Source organism: Grammomys surdaster, unplaced genomic scaffold, assembly GCF_004785775.1.
Source record: "Grammomys surdaster isolate TR1022 unplaced genomic scaffold, NIH_TR_1.0 126391, whole genome shotgun sequence".
In the NCBI taxonomy this organism is placed as follows: Eukaryota; Metazoa; Chordata; class Mammalia; order Rodentia; family Muridae; genus Grammomys; species Grammomys surdaster.
In genome coordinates, this window is record NW_021621185.1 from 1,039,121 (window position 1) to 1,059,085 (window position 19,965).

At 38.9% G+C, this 19,965-nt stretch overlaps 1 protein-coding gene across 2 annotated transcripts in view; it reads left to right on the forward strand.

Annotated features, from left to right (window-relative positions):
• The window catches only part of Mctp1 (multiple C2 and transmembrane domain containing 1), a 333,870-nt gene that overhangs the window by 249,949 nt on the left and 63,956 nt on the right, over window positions 1–19,965 (forward strand). For both annotated transcript variants that reach the window (XM_028760130.1, XM_028760129.1), the window contains one exon: window positions 5,230–5,283. In XM_028760130.1, the coding sequence (XP_028615963.1) occupies window positions 5,230–5,283 (54 nt within the window). The remainder of the gene's footprint in view (window positions 1–5,229; window positions 5,284–19,965) is intronic.

Sequence of the window (19,965 nt, forward strand, 5' to 3'; positions counted from 1 at the left end):
CTCTCTCTCTCTCTCTCTCTCTCTCTCTCTCTCTCTCTCTCTCTCTCCTTCCCTACTCCCACCCTCCCACCCTTCTTCCTTCTCTTCCCCCAGCCCTACCTGTGTGTGTGTGTGTTTGTGTGTGTATTTAGTAATTAAATTATTGCTGACAATCAAAACAACCCTGAGATTCCATCTCACACCAGTCAGAATGGCTAAGATTAAAAACTCAGGTGATAGTAGATGCTGGCGAGGGTGTGGAGAAAGAGGAACACTCCTCCATTGTTGGTGGGACTGCAAGATGGTGCAACCACTTTGGAAATCAGTCTGGTGGATCCTCAGAAAATTGGACATAGCTTTACCTGAGGATCCAGCTATACCACTCCTGGGCATATACCCAGAAGATGCTCTAACATATAACAAGGACATATGCACCACTATGTTCATAGCAGCCTTATTTATAATAGCCAGAAGCTGGAAAGAGCCCAGATGTCCTTCAGCTGAGGAATAGATACAAAAAATGTGGTACATTTACACAATGGCATATTCCTCAGCTATTAAAAACAACGAATTTGAGAAATTTTTATGTAAATGGATGGAACTAGAAATTATCATCCTGAGTGAGGTAAGCCAATCACAAAAGAACACACATGGTATTCACTCACTGATTATTAGATATTAGCCCAGAATCTTGAAATACCCAAGATTCAACTCACAGACCACATGAAGCTCATGAAGAAGGAAGACCAAGTGGGGTGCTTCGGTCCTTCTTAAAAGGAGCAACAAAATACTCAAGGGAGCAAATATGGAGACAAAGTGAGGGACAGAAACTGAAGGAGGGGCCATCTGAAGACCATTCCACCTGGGTATCCATCCCATGTGCAGTCACCAGAGGTAGATGCTGAAGTGGAAGTCATGAAGTGCAAGCTGACAAGAGCCTGATATAGATGTCTCCTTAGAACTCTGCAAGAGTCTGACATATTCAGAGGCAGATGCTCACAGCTAACCATTGAACTGATCATGGGGTTCTCAATGGAGGAGTGAAAATGAAGACTGAAGGAGTTGAAAGGGTTTGCAGCCCCATGAGGAGAGCAACAATGCCATCCAACCAGAGCTCCCAGGGTCTAAACCACCAGCCTGGGAGCACTTAGGGAAGGATCCATGGCTCCAGCTGTATATGTAAGGGAGGATGGCCCTGTCAGACATAGGTGGGAGAAGAGATCCTTGGTCTCATGAAGGCTGGACGCCCCATTGGATGGGAATCTGAGGTTGGGGAGGTGGGAGTGGGTGGTATGTAGCGGCACATCCTCAGAGAAGCAGGAGGAGGGGTGATGGGATAGGGGCTTCCTGGGCAGGGGAGGGGGGTAATGGGGTAAGGGGATAAAATATGAAATGTAAATGAAACACCCAATAAAAAATTATTGCTAACAAATTTTGCACTATTTAACTTTAAACACTTAAACAATGAACTATATAGCACTTACTTGTGTTTCTTTGAAGAGCACAGAGCTGGCATTTGAGGCAAGGATTTTTGTTTTCTATTTTTCTTCCTTAGTTAAGCATTAATACTCCAGCACTCCACTGAAATAGCAGGTGCTGTTTGAGGTCTCTAGGAAAGCTATAGTTTTACATCATAGTTAAATGCACTTTAGTGGTACACAGTTTAGATTTTTTAGCTCCACTTGCTGTTTCTGTGCCCCTTATGTTAGGTGGAGTGTCTGATCGCACAGCCCTGCTTATAAGCTGCATGTACACTCAGAGCTGTCTGTTCGTTTCACTGAGTCATTAATCAGTCATGAAGTCCACCGTTGCCTCAGTTTAGATTCTTCATCTTCACTCATCGTATACCCGACATGTGTTTCTTAGGGTCAGTGAAAACACCAAACAGAATTTTATATCAATCAGAATACAGGGAAAAGGGGGTATAATTTAATTTTCAAAGTTAATGTTAAAGAAATATTGACATTTTGCTTTCATTATTAGCTAACATTTTTGAGAACTTATTTTGGTACAGGAATTGTGTGATCTCACTGGATCCTAACCAGCCCTGTGGGATGGGGTTCTTTTCAACATTAGTTTCCAAAGCATTTTAAGCTTCACCTGAGCATATACTGGTGGGGTTCATTCTGGAGTGATATATAGAAAGCAGTAGGAAGCCATCAAATGTGTTATCAATCCTCATGTGTACATGTCTGTGATGTGACAATCAAAGGCAACAGAGGAAGGAAGCCCTCGATAGTATACAGCACAAAGGCCTCTCTCAACACGACACTCTTTTGCCAAATGTAGAAGCAAACGGTTGTGTTGGGGGGATCTGGCTGCACATTTGTAGAGTAATTGCATGTAGCCAATTACTCACTCGGGCAGGGTAATAACAGTTTGGGCTTCACAAAAGAAGGGCCCAATTCTGTAGACCTCCTCAAGTCACACTTGAATATAATATCATTTGTAAAATGTATAAATTAGTCAAGTGGTTTGTTTTAGAGTTTAATCATATTTAGACATTGTAGGAGTTAATTTGACAGTGAGGATCCCTGGATCCTTACAGTTAGATGCAGATGGGTGCTTCTTTAAGCAACTCTTTCAAAGCGTTTCTATCATTTGCCTTAATTCATTTACAACACTGGTTAGACATAAATCTTTCATGAGAGCTGGGTCAGCTGTGTGAAATAAAGGGTGGATGCTACACTGTAATTCCAGTACTTGAGAGGCTGAAGCAGGAGAGGTGACAGACACTAGAAAAAACAAAAACAAGCCAATGGATATGACAGCCAGATGATGAATTTATCTATTTATCTGACCAGAAATATTTCTTGAGCAACTGCTATGTAGCTTGCAATATGTAAAACATAATCTGTCACATTTGCCTTCCGGGAGTGAGGCAGGATGGCGAGTGTCGTAGAGATGAGACACAGGACACAGTTTGTATCTGTTGCTGACTACTGAATACCGGATTATACACACTAAGCAACCAATCCCAACCCTACAATACATTTTATTCATTACTAGCTCAAACATTGTTTGAGTTTATTTTCATTTTATATTTTATATGACTCTTCAAGGCCAACTTTAGCAAAACAGAAAGAAAGGAAAAAGTCCTTTATTTAAACCTAAATTTGTATAAGATAACTTTGTTTCTTTATTTGTGGTATAAAGTCATCTTTTACAAAATTCTCATGAGGATCAGTGACTTCTTTTGATGAAACCTAACCTGTATCACAAATAATCAGTTTGAACATCCTATCATACGTCACCACAATTGTCACTGTTGTGTCCATATGTATAATGTGAATGCTTTAAACTGATGAAAACTTAAAGGCCTCATGAAGACTTATCTGATAGCCCCTCCTTTAGTCCTACAGGGTTCATGTGAATATTGATGGAATCTTTGTGTGCTTCCTCATCTTTTAATTCACACATTACCTATACTATACACCTTGGGCCAGACGTTTATGACAAATACTTAGGAGTTGTTTGAATATAGTTAAAGAATATCACAAGCACAGATTCCTTTTGAAGGCTGGATTGGTTGCATATTGCCCAAAGACAGACATTTTCAACAGATATGACAAGCAGCACATCATACTTCTGGGACCCTCCTAAGGTACACAGTGTTTGAGAAGAAAGCCTCAAGTCCTACTTTTTAACAAGAGATATGAAGTGTGACAATAAATGAGGAACAATTTTGTGATTTCAGATGTCTTTAATTATATACTGGTCCATGAGAACAGGAAATTGGTGTTTGGATTATTCATTAAAGTCCCAGAAGGCTTTTAGAAGACTTGATAAATGTACCTGGGAATAACACAGTGTCTCATTCACACAGTTCTCCAACATAGTCTGGATTATTGGCATTTTCACTCAGAATCTATTTCTGTTTGTATGAAAGAGTCACACAAAAGAAGGACTTGGTGCTGCCATCATCAAAAGCTTGATGAGAGAAGCTTCAAAGTACTTGATAACTGTTTTTCAACTAGTTCTATTTTGAGATATTCAGACTCTATTTTTAAAAGCATCATAAGAATTAGAATTGATGAAGAATGTACATTCTACATAATTATAGTTCTCTGAGGCCTACCTGAAAAATACCTCATGGTTTTATATTTTTAGTTTCTACAGAGGGCACACACACATGTGCATGTTATTGTGAGTAAAATATTTATTTGAAATGTGAAATTCGAGTTTGCTAAGTTTGTTAAGGCAGAGGCTCTCTCTGTAACCCAGGCAGAACTAGAAATTATTGTGTAACCTTAAAGTTTTCAAACCCTCTGAAGACCATCTGCCTTATGAAGTCTGTAATTATATATTGAGCAAAGAAAATAAAAAGTGTTTGTCAAATCCAAAATAACTTTCCCATTCAAAAGTGTGCATACTGGGGTTAGAGAAATGGCTTAGAGGTCAAGAGCACTGGCTGCTCTTCCAAGGACCCAGATTTGGTCCCCAGCAGCCACATGGCAGTTTATAATCATCTGTAACTCCAATTCCAGGGAATCTGAAACTCTCTTCTGGCCTCCAAGGGCATCAGATATGCAAGTGGCAAATATAGGCTAAACACCAGGCAATTAAATAAAATAAAAATAAAATTGAAAAGTATGTATATTTACCAATGTAAGCTATATTTATTATTCATATTTAATTATATAATATATTTATAATTGTAATATATATTCATGAACCTTGTATAAAAATCACAAAGAATTAAAAAGGCTATTTCAGATAACCCACAAAATCGAAAAGTAGGACTCAGAGCCAATCACTCAAGTTGATCTTATACATCAGAATTAAAATTGGGACCATTAAAGACATTCATTGTTAGTTTTAGGCCACAGACCACCAGTGTGAATCAATTAATAGAAATAAATTTGTATCTTATAGTTGGGCAAAAAAGTAAGTTAGAAATAGAAGTGCTGTTTCATTCTTAGTTAACCTGCTTCGTGTTAAAATGCCTGATTGAAACAAGCAGCAGAAGAGCTAGAAAGGAAATTTTATAACTTAGAGCAACCTGCAGATGCATACGAGTTCACCTTCTGCACACTTCAGATCCGTTGGCACCAAACCTTCCACGAGAGTAGGTATCTCCTCACCCAGTTCCTCTTCCATGGCTTTAATCTGTTACAGGCTGAGCACTTGCATACTCTTCCTCTCTAGATGAAGCTTCTCCCTCAGAGCATGTGTTTCAAAGGGTTCAAAATGACAGAACAAAATCCTCTCGTCTAAGAGCAGAAAAATAACGTGTGTTTCTATTTGCAGGTAGTGGAGGACATGCTGGAGGACGAAGAGGAAGAAGATGACAGAGATGACAAGGTAATTATCTTTCCCAGTGCTGGGTACCTGAGGGTGGGAGTTGCAGACATGACACTGTTTTCACAGACAGTTAAAAAAGGAGTTGAAGTGTTTTGAGTCCAGAAAATTGGACAGTGCTGTTTATCATCCTAACAATGCCACTGCATGCAGCAAAGATGAAGAAATGGCTATAAATCCTCTCTGCTTTTGTCCAGAGCTGGGTCAGATATTTTTCTGCTAAGAAAAAAAAATCAACTTGTCTGGAACTTGATAGCTATTGTGAAGATCACGGCAGTGACAACTGTTTTTGAAGGGCAAAAATGTGTCCTATCTTGAATGTTACAAATCAGTCTATGCTTTGGGGGAAGGAGGCAAGTGTGAAAAAGTAGTAGCCTGCATGAGTTGGACATGGTTGTTGTCATCTATAGTTTTTTAAGAATTGCTTATCAAAAGAACATGTGTGTTATGCTTGGGTGGACATTTAAACAGCCCTGGGCTCACTGTCCTGCCTAGATCTGTAATGGTCCATGCCTCCTCATCATGAGAGTCCTTTGGAGAGACTTGAATTTTATTTGCTATTTGGCTTAGGGATGGGGAGCACAGTAAACAGCAGCTTATTTCTAGGTTGTTTAGGTTGGTGGTTGCTTGGGGAAAGGGAGGAATTAGCATAACCTTGTACCACCACAACAGTGGCTAAGTTTAGGAGAACAGCTCTCTCCAGCAAGCTGGATAGGAACTCTCTGACCCTGTGATCTCTGGGTATTTGTAGATCTAAAACTTAATATATCTTAAGATGAGACCAGGAGTCAGGGAAGAAAAATGAATTACTTAAACATTATTTGGTATACAAAACCAGATTTTGATCTCTGCCCCAAACTGACCACATAAAGAAATTATGTTTTTGAAGGAAGAAAACGGTGCATCTTAGTTTATGCCCTTGACCTTTGATTCCATAAAAGATGTATAGTTTTTATTCTGGGATAGGAATTTGTGTTAGAAGCAAGCATTGCAAGTGTCAAAAGTGAAAAGTCATACTGAATACTTCACCTCATGAATGATTGTTGTTTCCTGACTAATATTTGATGCTTGCAGGAGAAGGAAACGCACATACTTACACCCGGCTTCATGTTCATGCTGCTGTAAATGCTTTCACATTGATAGAGCCTTTATGTGAAATTTTTCTCCTGTACAACATTCAGTCATCAACATCATGATCAAAATGAAGCTAGCAAAATCTCTTGTCTGTAAACACACACACACACACAGACACACACAGACACACCACAAACACGCTTTGTTTTAAAGTTAAATAACATGAACAAACACCCCTGGCAATAACTGGCCTGATTTATTGTTAAGGTCAGTTGTATAGCTGTGGAGAGCCTGTACTCTAACTCAACATGCCAGCTCTGAATCATCACTTCTCTGCTGATAAAGACTGAGCTGCCATCCATTTATGGCCATTCTCCCTTCCTTGTTGCTGCTTTATTATTAAAGCCACCATAAAGATCCATCCTAGCAGCAGGCATTTCCCTAGAAATACTAATAAATACAAACCCCAGTGAAGTCTACTCCTTTTGTATCTCCCTGCTGAAAGCCAACCCCATGTATTTTTAGACAGTTTGTTAATGTTGTATGTCTCTCCCTTTTCTTGTTCATTTTTTAATAGAGGAGATCTTAGGTGTAGTCAACAATAGACATCCCTAGTTAACCAGCTTACCAAAACACAGACGATTGACCACATCTGGATGGAAGTACCAACTCTCAGGCTCTGTATGTACAGTGAACTAGAGGTTGACTGTCTGCAATTGACACCCTAGTTCTCACATAGTTTCAGATCTAGTTACCAAAGTAGACTGAAAGTGAGGGCTTCAGTTACTGTGTGAATTCAACTGAATTTGTCTGTAACTGATATGGACAAGTAGTATGTTTTCATTATGAGCTGGCTGTTGTTCATAGCCCCACCCTTTATTTGAATGGTGTGTGAGGATGAGGTCTTTCTCCCCGCTTTTTTTTTTTTAACCGTGAGAAATTGAAAGTGTGACCATCGTGTCTTAAACTGAAAAGAACCTAAAATCTCACTTGTAGTTGTGTGAAGTAGACATCTAAGTTCTCTTAGACAAGGCATCTTGAAATGTGAAGCCTTTGTTATGAGAAAAGTAGGACAGATCCTGCAAGCATCGTTCGCCAGCTTCTGTCCCTCGGCTTGGATCTCACAGCAGTACACATTGTGAGTTAACTATCAATGTCTCTGAATGGAAGAAAAGTCAATGCCTATTCTAAAATTTTCATTGGTTCCTTCACTTAAAGCTTGTGTGTCGAGTCATGCGTAATGGAATTTCATGAGACAAGTGTGTTTTTTCACCATGCAAACAGGTACTGGCCTGTAGCTCTCATTAGTTCATTGTTTCCTCATATGGCATAATAGTGAGGTCAGGTCAGTGAGTCCTCTTATAGGATAAAAGTAAAGAAATTAATACATGTGCCAAAGCCTCACTTTAATTGAACCTGAAGCATATGTTGCAAGTATGTAAAATATGTCCCAGATGTTCTGCCAGGCCAGTGTCTTGCTTTTCCTGATGACCGCAAGGCAGCTATTAGTCGTGTAACCTTTGGACTTGAGGGTAAATGGGGTATTGTGTGGCACACAGTGTGAGCACCTGCTTCCCATTCAGCAGAGACCCTGGCAGGCTTTGCCTAAGCCTGTGCACGTGCTTTCACTTAGCGAATTGTTGGGTGATTATGACAAGTGTCTTTCTTTAGAACAGCATTGACATTAGTCACTCACAATGAAAGGGCAAGTCGCTGGCTACCTGACAAGATCCTGTAGTCATACACTGAAGTCCTTTATTTCATTTGAGCATGTAGTGTTTTCCCTCAGCATAATTACATACATAGAAAAGATATATCTCCAAGAAGTTGAAACCGATAAAGATATATTACGTGAAGTATTGTGTAATTACTTGACATAATAGCTTTGCAATAGTTTTTCTTTAGTGTTGGCTTTAGTAGCCGGAAAGACATTGATAAAAACTGGTAAAAGCTCAACTGTAGTTCACCTGCATAACCAAATTTTGAAGCTTTTCCAAATTATGATTTTTAAGTTTTTGTTGTACTAGCTTTTTATTAAAAAGTTCTTTATTCAGTGGAGAGTTATAGCCACAGACTAACTCTTCATTATAAAGTTCATTGTCTACATTGGCTCAAATTTATATTTAAATGGCCACTCTCTTAATCCAGTTCCTTGGTTTTCACAAATGCAGAAAATATCAGTTTTAAATTGTGAGCCTGGCATGTGAGTCACTACCTTCCAATATTTTCACTTAGCTGCATGGTATTGGAGCAGAATTGAGTTATACTGGAGACAACATTATTTTCTGAATTGACCATGCGACATGCTTTTTCCATAGAGCATTCTTTCAACTCTCAACTGCAAAGTTCCAGTCTGGTATGTTTTTTTAATCTAACACCAATTCCTTTCTCTAATAGACAATAAGCAAAATCAGGTTTAACTATATTTCCTAGGTGTTACTATCAACAACCATATAATAGTGTTCACACCGCATCATATACAGTCATTTAGTGGCCAATCTGCATAATCCAGACATCTAATTAACCAAGGGCAATCATCTTTTGTACTTTAAAAAGTTTCAGCATGCTTCCCACAGTGTGCCCTACACTGTAATAAGATCCAGCCGTGGTATCGGTAAGCAGAAGTCAGACTGCTGGGTACCCACAGGAAAAACACGAATTCAAATGCATTACATTCTAGTAATGTTTATTGATAAAAGATATGAAAGTGTTCAGGCATTTATGCCTACACAGTTTCTCCCTTTTCTTTAGCTGTTTTGTCATGGCTCCTTGTTTCCAGATAGCTAGATGCAATGAACGAAACATATTTGAGTCACTTCAGCATGTGCTTTAATTCTTGAAATCTATATCTTCTGGTTTGATTCTCCAACCCAAACATGTGTACACTGTGCCCAAGATTCATATATCTCTGCATCTTAAACCAGCAGTGAGGGAGGAAAGAAAGAGATAATTCTAAATGATATGAGAGGAGATTTTAATCTGACAAAATTGCATTTTCCAGTTACATTCAGTGAAATAACTTCATGGCGAGGAAGCCAATAGAGGCTGCGGAGAAAGGCAGAATGAGAGGGGACAGGAAATTCTCTTTTAAGAAATCCTAAATCACATTCAACTGGGATAGAATTGTAATCCTTTATTCATTTTCCATTTCTATATAACAAAGTAACACAAACTTTAAGGTATAAGACAATGTGTGGTTGCAGTGCTGTTGTATATAGAATTACAGGCATAGTCAACTGGATTCTCACAGTCAGACTCCTAGGAACCAGTCAGATGGCATTATCATCTGCAGGATTTAGGAAAGAATCCACTTCAAAGGATGATTCAGCCTGTCAGTAGAATCAGTCCCTTACAGCTGTACAACTGGAATCCATGCTTTGATTTTCTTTCTGCTCCTACTAGCCAGCTATCTTTAAATGCATCAGTGAGACTCTCCCTCAGGTCCCCACACTTCTGACCCACTTAAGGACTCACATATTTATATCAAGCCCACCAAAGATAACTTCCTGTTCTTAAAGAAGATTATCATGAAATATGGCTTAATTGTGGCAATAAGTATTTCATCATACTCGTTAGCCATTACTATCCCTAAACAAGGAGGAGGGGGTTAAACTTGATATATAGAAAAGAAGATGAGGGCTGGAGAGATGGCTCAGTGGTTAAGAGCACTGACTGCACTTCCAGAGGTCCTGAGTTCAAATCCCAGCAACCACATGGTGGCTCACAACCATCTGTAATGAGATGTGATGCCCTCTTCTGAAGACAGCTACAGTGTATTCATATATAATAAATAAATAAATCTTTAAAAAAAAAAAGAAAAGAAAAGAAGATGAGAACCATGGCTTCAGTCTTAGAATTCGGATTCTGGCAGCTGAGTAGACCTGCCCATGGTCTATAGTAAAAGTTATCAACTTCAGCTTGTAGTAAGGGTTCACTGGGCAGGCAGAGAACTTCTCGTGGGAGAAAGCCCACTTTTTCTTCTCCTCTTGTTCTGGGGAAGCAAAAAATATATATATCAAAATGTAGGGAAGGCTTCTTTGGAGTTTGGGGGGACCTTGGGGATTATAACCCCACTGGGCTGATGACCTCAAATCCTCAAGGGTTTCAATCTCATCTAGAACCATAGTGACATTAAACCTCAAGGGTAACTAAGAAATAATCTAGTTCGATCTCCTTGTTTCCCAATCATAATACTGAGAGCTTGCACTATAGTTCTGATAGAGTACTTGCCTAGTGTGCAAAAGGCCCCAGGCCTGAACTCCAGCAATATGAAACAGTTAAAGCTGAACTGAGGAAACGGACTCAGCCGAACATAAGTGTGAGGCCCAAGCAACACAGGAAGTAAACAGCGCAGCCAAGACTAACGAGCAGGCTGTTTTCTCCCGGGCATCCTCACTTTGCTTTACAACCTTTCTCAGGGAAGAGACAGGATTAAAGGTACAGTTACAGATCAGCTCAGATTCCCTCTTTCAGCACTTACATCGAATAGTGAGGGATATGTTGTTGCAACTTGCAGCCCTTTAGTTTGAGATCTCACATCTTGATGCTGCATGGCTAGCTCTTCCCACTGCCCTAGCAGAGCTAGGAGAGGTTGTTGGGGGAGGAGGGATGGAGTACTTGGATATGTGAGGGTAGGTGAAACAAGACAAAACATGTTCTTCCTGCCAAATCCCTGAAAAGTATGGATGTGAGTACCACACAGCATTAAGGGAATGATTGTAACAGACAAGAAGTCTGCCAATCACTTTACCTTAAAGGAGTGAGATTATCTATCCTTAGGATTTGAGTAGACTCCATATAATCACAAAGGCCCTTAAAAGTGGAAGAAGTCATCAGAGCAATGGCAGGTGGCAGCTACTTGTGCAGCTGTGGCCAAGCTCGGGGGTACAGGCCTTGACAGCAAGAAGAAAGCTGTGGTTGGAACAGCTAGAGCATTTGAGGGTTGAGTTCTCAAGTTGTGTGGCAGGTGGCATGGGATCCAAGCTCTTCTAAAGTCAAGCTGTCTCCCAGTCTCTGTTCTCAGTGCCACTGAGAAGACTTGAAAGCCTGTTTACAGGGGCAGGAAATACAGGCTCTGAATCTACACCCAAACAGCATGCTGCTGTCATGCATACTGGGCCAGCAGGAGGAGACTCTGTGGGCCAACAAAGAACTGTAGAAAAGCAAGTGCTTCCCCCGGGAAATAAGTGGTCAAGACCTGAGCACTGAATCAATAAAACACATATTGACTGTGGTTGCCTTTGAGTGTGAGAAGGGAATCACAAGCCAAAAAAATGTAGGCAGTCTGTAGAAGCTGCAGTGAGGAAGTTCAGGGACCATCCCCCAGCGCCTTGCCCACAGCTTGGTTTTTGACTCATGAGACCCATTTTGGACTTTTGAACTACAGAAATATAAGGCAATAAGTTTGTTTTCAGCTACTAATTTTATGATAATTCATTATGGTAGCTATTACAGCTACTTCCAACTGTGTTTTCCCAACTTCAGTAAGAACACTATATTGTAAAGCAGTAAATGTAAGTTTCTAGCTTTTCTTTATTGACTTGGTCAATGAGACTATTCAGTTCTTGATTCAATATGGAAATGAGAAAGAATTTTTAAAACACCATTTTTAACCAAGTTGCCTTAAGTTTTATTTCAGAAAAAAATGATTCCCGAACAACAATGAGTTATTTTCCATCAGTAGAGTATGGCTCCTACCTAGAACCTTACATATTAAACTGGCAAAGAAGTAGGTTTTTATTTTTTCTTTATTTTTGAGAGTTTCACACATGTACAAGATACTCACTCCTCATTTCTTCCCCTTTAGTTCCCTCCGTACTTTCAATACATCTCCCGCCAAACTTCACATCTGGTTTGTTTGTTTGTTTTTGTTTTGTAACTTAATAGTCCAGTTAGTGCTGCTTATATGGGCATGAGTGTGAGGCACAGGAGTCCACAGTGGTACTTTTTAAAAGTAGTTTATCCTAGAGAGCACTGGGGCAGTGGGCAATGCCCACATTTAGGTAACAAGACCTTTGAGAATATTAAAAAAGATATAGACTTATTCTCTATTAAGAGAGAGAGAGAGAAAGAGAGAGAGAGAGAGAGAGAGAGAGAGAGAGAGAGAGATTTCACATCATTTTAAACCATGGAAATATTATTGTATAGAAGCTATACATTTCCTTATAATGCCCCATCTTTTATTCTCACAAATTTCCTTTTAACATTAATGTCTGTTTCTTAAATACATAAGAAAATGCAAGTTTTTAAGTAAAATTCTAATTATATTCAGTTCAAGTTTCTACCAAAAGACTGATACTCATTCTGTTTTGTTGCCATGAGTATTCACTTTAACTATGGCCTTTTCAGGTTTGTGTCAGAAAGTTCTAGAAGTGCTAATTTTACAAAAGAAAATAATGACAAACAGAACAGAAGCTTCAGTGGTCTTAGTACAAGAGAATTAGACTTAAAATTTGCCAAAATTCTATGAAATTCATACTGTGTTCAATGCTGTCACCTTCTCAAAACCATTGTTACTGTTTCATTGTTTCATAAAAGAATTAGAGGGGTTAAATCGCTGAAGGAAGAAATGGAGTTCCAGGAGTTACCTAGAGATTCCAGTTCTCGGACTCCCATGTGTAAACATGCTGGCAACCAGGCTAACTCTTCTTCAGGTTTGCTGATACAAGACCTGAAAGACTGGCTCGGTTATCTGGTCCTGTTGGTCCTAGAGTGATAGGCAGGTCAGAAGAATTAAAGTGGAAGTTTTTGCCTAGAAAACTTGGTAAGAATACTCATGCAGTAACTATGAATGGAATTATTTCCAATCTGTGATAGTTGAATTTCTTTTGTCTCAGAATAGCAGAACTTTCATTTGAAGGGCAATCAATACTTTAAAGCAAGTCTTCAGGAAAGCTAGCTATTGCAGCAACAAACTTCGTCTTCCACTCCTATTTCTTGACAAAAAAAGGAAAATCTTAAAATAGCAGTATGTCAGCCCTGGCTCTTAGGAGGTTGACAATGTACAGAGAAAGAGACACGATTTTTTGGGACTGCTGGCAGAGTCGTTGACACCGGCTGACACCACTGCATGTTGAGATGAGAAGAATGTCTCCTCACCAAAGCATAGAACCAGATGTGTTGCCAAGCATCACAGATGCTCCAACTGAGCCCACGGTGCCAAGGTTTTTATTCTGCCTCAAAGTTTGTTTGGCAAAGAAATTCTCTACCTCGTTAAAGACATTGACTCTGCAAATTCTAAAACGAGTTTACAAAGTATGAGTTCTCCCTTGATGGTAAGCACTTGCCCATAAGAATTACCTATACAAATATCTATATACTTTACAGACATCTATTGCTATAGAAACATTCAAAAGGAACTATTAATGAAAAGTGCAAGATTCAGTAGTATTGGGGGTATTTGATGATGACACAACTTCAGGAAATGAACAGCGGCACCAAAAAATTTCAGTAACATATCAATTGATTTCTTTGGTGATAGCACTGCTACACAAAAAAGAGTTCATTGCTTGTCTTTTTTTCCAGGCATATCCAAAGCTGGGTCAAATCTCAGTCTCTAAAGACTAACTTGCCTGGTGCTGTTGATGTGTCTCTGTTGGTAGTGCTTGTAGGAAACTGTAGGTTTGTTTTTCAGCACCAAGCACAAATAATAAAATTAAAATAAAAAAACAGCATGGTTGCATGTGTCTTTAACCTCAGACCTTCAGAGGTGGAGTCAGGAGTCAGCTACATAGTATGCTGTGGGTTACCCTGTGCTACAACAAAATCTATCTTCAAAAAACAATGACTTGCTTTTATATGAAGGAAATGATATTTTCTATTTAATAAATTTTCAAAGTAGGCAGTTGAAGCTACTCCAGTTGATTAATGCTGTGCTCTTGTGGTCTAGAATTCTGTTGCAGAAAAGATGCACTACCAGTTGTATAGTCCATAACTCCATGATTAATTGCAAACCAGTAAATATGAAATTCTAAAGGTTCTGGAATTTTTCTCAGAGTTTCCCAACTTAAGATAGAGTCAGAGTAAAAAAAGATGCATGACAGATGCTCATGCGTAAGTGGGTGTTTTCCTAGAAACTATTAGAAACTATTAGAGAGACCTGAGTGGTTGTGGTGGTATCGTGTGTACTTCTACATTCAGTAGCACCTCTGGTAGATTTCGCTATAAATTCCCACACACTGATGTCAGGCTTGGCTGCACAACTTATTATGGCTGACACATGCCGCACTTAAGCCTGCCATCTTTCTTTTCATTCTGCAGTAAATCTGGAACTCACAAGATGGATGCTACTCTTTTTCCCAAGTCAGGGAATAAAGATAACAAGAAGCCAGCCCTGATGGATAGGTGGTAGACAGATGGTAGACGGCTGATGGACAGGTAAAAGATGGGTTGTGTAAAGGTGATATGCAGATTGTGGACAGGTGATGAACAGGTGGTGAAAGGTGATGGACAGGTGATGTGAAAGTGGTGGACAGGTGGTGAAAGGTGGTGCACAAGTGGTAGAGAGATGGGTTGTGTGCAATAGATAACCTTGCTTTCATAAGTCTCTACGTCTTGTGAGGTTTTTTGTTACAGCAACTTACTCTAAGTAGCAGCCCCAGCATCCCATGTCATATAACTGTGTGTCTGTCTATGACTTCATACTACAGTTTGAAGAACATGGAATTCATGGGAGGTGCATGAATCAGATATGCATGTTCTAATGAGTGGGAGTAGATGAATGTGTGCTAGTGTACAGGTGGATTCCCAAAGTTGATGGTAGTCATCTGCCTCAATCACTCCCCACTTTACCTACTGTGTTAGAGTTCCTGTGACCCTGGGGCTTACTGATTCGTCCTACTACAGCTAGGTAGCTTGATCCAGTGATCACCTGTGTTAGGATTAAGGTGTCACCATACCTATCTGACTTTTATGAGAGTTCTGGGACTCCACACTCTGGTGTTCATGCTTGCAGGCCAAGCAGTTTGTCCACTGAGCCCTTTCTCCAACCTTACAACATGGAATTTAAAAAGTGGAAAGTCTCATAAAGGGAGTTAAATACTTTTCCTTGTAAATACACAGACCAACCTTTTCACTTTACAAAACTTTTAAATACAACTTTAGATACAGATTGAACTGTGAGTGTGTGCATGTGTGTGCTTATGTCTGTGTGAATGTGTGTGTACATGGGTGCACGAGGAAAGAGAAAGGGAGAGAGAGAGAGTTGAAAAGTGATATATCTAACCCACAATTAGTGATTGAAGAACACATGACTAGGAGGACTAGATTTCTGGCATAATATGAGCCCTTGTGGAGTCATTTCTAAGTGATCTAAGCAAAACTATTATAATTATACACTAAGAAAAATGTCACAGTAAAATCACAGACAATGTTAATAATAATAAAGAGAGTAACTTCTCATAATTGTCAGCACATAGTAGTGTTTATGTCTCAAAGATGCACTCAAATGCGCTAAAAAGTATAGCATAAAAGATTAAGGTCTATATAGTATAATAGAAAATAAGATCAGGATATGACACTATAAATGTATATTTCAGACTCTGGAAGCTTTGGTCACCATCTATGAAGTTTTTAAACTATCTGCCAAGTATTTGTCCTCAAAGATAATTGTAAAGTTGGGATTTTTGTATTAAATTTATGCTTTTAAAAAAAGATCTTTGTACCCATTAATCTTCCTATCAAGGAATGAAAAATTCTGTTGCTGGAGCAATTTATACTTAACAGCACTGTATTAGTCAAAGTAAGTAAGGAAAGGATTTTGAATGTCTTCATCAAATAAATGGAAAGTGTTCAAGATAATGCAAAACCCAAGCATCCAAACCCATCAATACAGCATGTCTAAAGGCTCCATAGCATTACTGTGCACCATGAAGACGTACAGTCAGGCAGGCATAATGGCATGGACCTGTAATTAAGCACTTAAAAGGCTGAACATGAGAATGAGACAAGATTGAGACCAGCTTTGGTCACATAGTGAGTTCTGGGCCAGCCTGGGCTACAGACTTAAAACCCTGTGTCAAAGCAAACAAAAGCTGCAAACTTGTTATATATAAGGTTAAATAACTCTTCATGTCCTACTGTTTTCATTGTTACTGATAACCTCCTATGTCCAGTTAGTACTGCCCATGTGCACTTGGGTATGCACAAAGCTAAGCCAGTAAAACTTCCAGCATGGATGGGGTGCAGGCCACTCAGGTCCTACTTGTGAGTATCAGCTGCTGAGGAAAGGGAGAGGTCTTATGCTTTGGAGACATGGCCACTGGTAGGTTGTCCCATTTGATCTCTCGATAACAGATATAAATGTCATATTATGTAAGAACTTGTGAGATGGGAGAAATTGTATAAGTATCTTTGGGAGATAAAATCAGCCATAATTTTCAAGCAATCAGAGTCTAATCAATATCCTACTTGGAGACTTATTATCAAGAAGGAGTTAGGCTATCTCCAAAATATAAACAATGCACCTTCAAATAAATGGGCAGGCATCAAGTTTTCTCATCTCACATATGTTTCTGTTTTGGTTTGGGCTTACAAGCAGCAGCTAAATATTGACTGAACTATTGGGCCCCTGTTCTCTACTGAAATACTGAAGAATCATCTAGACTGTAGGATCCCAAGGAAATATCCTCCTTCTAGCTGACCTCTCCCTCAAAGTTAGTTGCTAGTTATGGGTTATGACTTACAAAGGATTGTTTACAGGTCTTCTGTGTAAACCTTAAACAATCACTGTCCTCTACTGATAGAGAAGGAGGATTGCCAGTGTCCAGTACTGTAAGCTAAGATTTACCTAACTGGCTTGGCTTCCCAAGAATAAAATGCCAAAGAAGAGATTGTAGAATCATCCTTCTTTTAAAAACAGTAGCTTCTGACTTTTAGAAAAAAAAAGTAATTTGGGGCTGGCAAGTTAGCTCTGCCGGGAAATGCATGTGTCACCAAGCCTGATGACCAAGGTTCAATACCTAAGACCCATGTGGTAGAAGTTGAAAACTGATTTTATCTAGTTGTCTTCTGACCTCTGTCCATATGCATAGTAATTATTTTAATTTATTTTTTTTTAAAAAGGAAAATATAATTTGAAACTGACATCAGCTTATATATGGCATTTTACTAATTTGTTCAAGAATAATACACAGAGGATTGAAAAGATTACAATATCCCTGAAAATTTTGCTGTCTGAGGGATGTGCAGCTCTCCAAAGGCCTCTTTAAATGCCATTGACTACTAGTGAGCACTATTTGTACTGGCATTTAATGATTGCTGGAATTACTATGTCTTTGCTGTAGTGAGGCACTATCATATTGATATTAAAACAAACATTTTGCATGCTACAGGCATAAATGCCTACATTGGTTCTAATGTCTCAGCCAAGTATAATCAGTGGTGATTTGGGAAGGAGGATATAGTATCTGTACTCTTTCTGTTTCCACATGTGAAACATGCACGCAATATAATAAACAAATATACAGGTAGGGCAATCCAATAATGTAAGACTGTATTGACTAACCATCCACCAGAGTAAACACCTAGACAGTAGGCTTGCGTGCCGCAGCCTTTGGGGACTGGAGCAAGTGAGAACTCTTTCTACATCTAGCTGTCCTCAAAGTCAAATCATTTCTAAATCAAGGTCTTCAGGTTTTAGACTTGGTGTTCCTTTCCATTCTAATGGGGTATATTAGAGAAAATGTGTCAGCTTTTGCACCATGTAATACCAAATCAGATCAAAATTCATGCCCAATTAATGTCTCTGGAAATCTAGTAGTATAGGCTGTCTTATCTCTAAATAACACATGGAAAATAAACTTTCATAGCTGACAGACTTACTTGATTTCTTTTCAAGATAAGTTATTTGTAAGCAGCTGAGCTAGAGAATGTAACTGGATTATTTTTCATATCAGTTAAAAAAAACTTCAATAGTTAAAAGTATTCTGTCTTTAACTTTTTGCTATCCTTTTGCCAAAGTTTCTTGGTAATTAATGCAAAAAGATATTTTTTGTACCAGCTATATTTATTAGAACTAAAACCTTTAAGAAAACAAAATTTACATAAAACGAGAAAATAACATTCACTGGTAGTTAATGGCTTTTAAGTAGCACAGGTTATGTGGTAGTTTCCCTGGGAATGATATTAGCCTGCCTAAAAAAGCATTCATTTGTGTTTCCCTTTATAATGAGAAAAAGCCAAAGCCCATCTTTAATCTGAAGCCTTCTTGAGACCAATTAAAATAATTTCAGACAACTTTGTACAGCAAATGTGCTTTTTAAGTGTTTTAGATCTAGAATGTCTCAGTGATGTTGTAACCCCTTTTAATGCTACTATTTATATAACTACCATGTGTATAGTATTAAACCTTTAATGTACTGTATTAGCTGTCACTTGAAATTAAGTGCAGGCATGTTCTTTGTTGGCCTTCAATTTCTCCTACATTAAGTGGTTAAATACTGACATATTTAAAAGTATAGGTAGCATTTCCAAGTGGAAGCTAACTTCTGAATCTGGTGGGATTGAGTTTGAGTTTCTACATGAAAGATAATCACAAAATAAGAATCTTAAGCCCACATGGTATTGAGAACTTGATGTCTTTTCTTGGGGAATTAGTACAATTAAAGTTTTTGGTACACACACTTTAGAGATAGCCCTTATCTGTAGATATTTGATAATTTTATCAGAATTTCTGCCTAGTTTTGTGGGTTTCATATGAATCATCTTCACACAAACATTATACATTTGTGTGGTCAGAGCTAAGTACTGAAGTATATATGATGCATACACAAAAATTGCACATTTTATTATCTGATAAATGATTGAATAATAGTGACTCAGACTTCTCTGTCTTATGATAATTCCAACTACCTTGTTGCATGGTGGCTTATGAGCTTCACTGTGTCACTATTTTTATATTATTCTATTAACACATATATACCTTTCCTAAGTGTAATTGTACCCACAACTGCTGGAAGGTGAGACCTGCAGCATTGGATTCTCTCTAACAGTCATTCCTATCCCACTTCATAAGTGATGTTATCCCACCAATGCCCATGTTAGGTCATGTTCTTAAGCAAGACAACAGTTATGAATAGTGATAGGTTTTAGAGGTGAAGAAAATTACTTCAGTTTCTAATATGTTGAGTTCAAAATGTCACCAGGCCATCGAATTGAGTTTGCTTGTAAATGTTAGAAATAGGAATCAGAAGTTTAAAGAATGAGTTTTAGTCATGGACTTAAATTTCAGAAATATCCTTTAAAAAGAAAGTTACTGGAGAAGAGGGTGGTGAGACTAAAAGAAGAGAGCCCAGTACATGTGAGTGAAGAATAGGGCCTGGGACAGGTGTGTGGAGAAGAGAGCCAGGAAAGGTGTGTGGAGAAGAGATCCTAGGACAGGTGTGTGGAAAAGATTACCTGGGACAGGTGTGTGGTGAATAGAGCCAGGACAGGTGTGTGGAGAAGAGATCCAGGACAGGTGTGTGGTGAAGAGAGCCAGGACAGGTTTGTGGAGAAGAGATCCTAGGACAGGTGTGTGGAAAAGATTGCCTGGGACAGGTGTGTGGAGTAGAGAGCCAAGACAGGAGTGTGATGAAGAGAGCCAGGACAGGTGTGTGGAGAAAAGATCCAGGA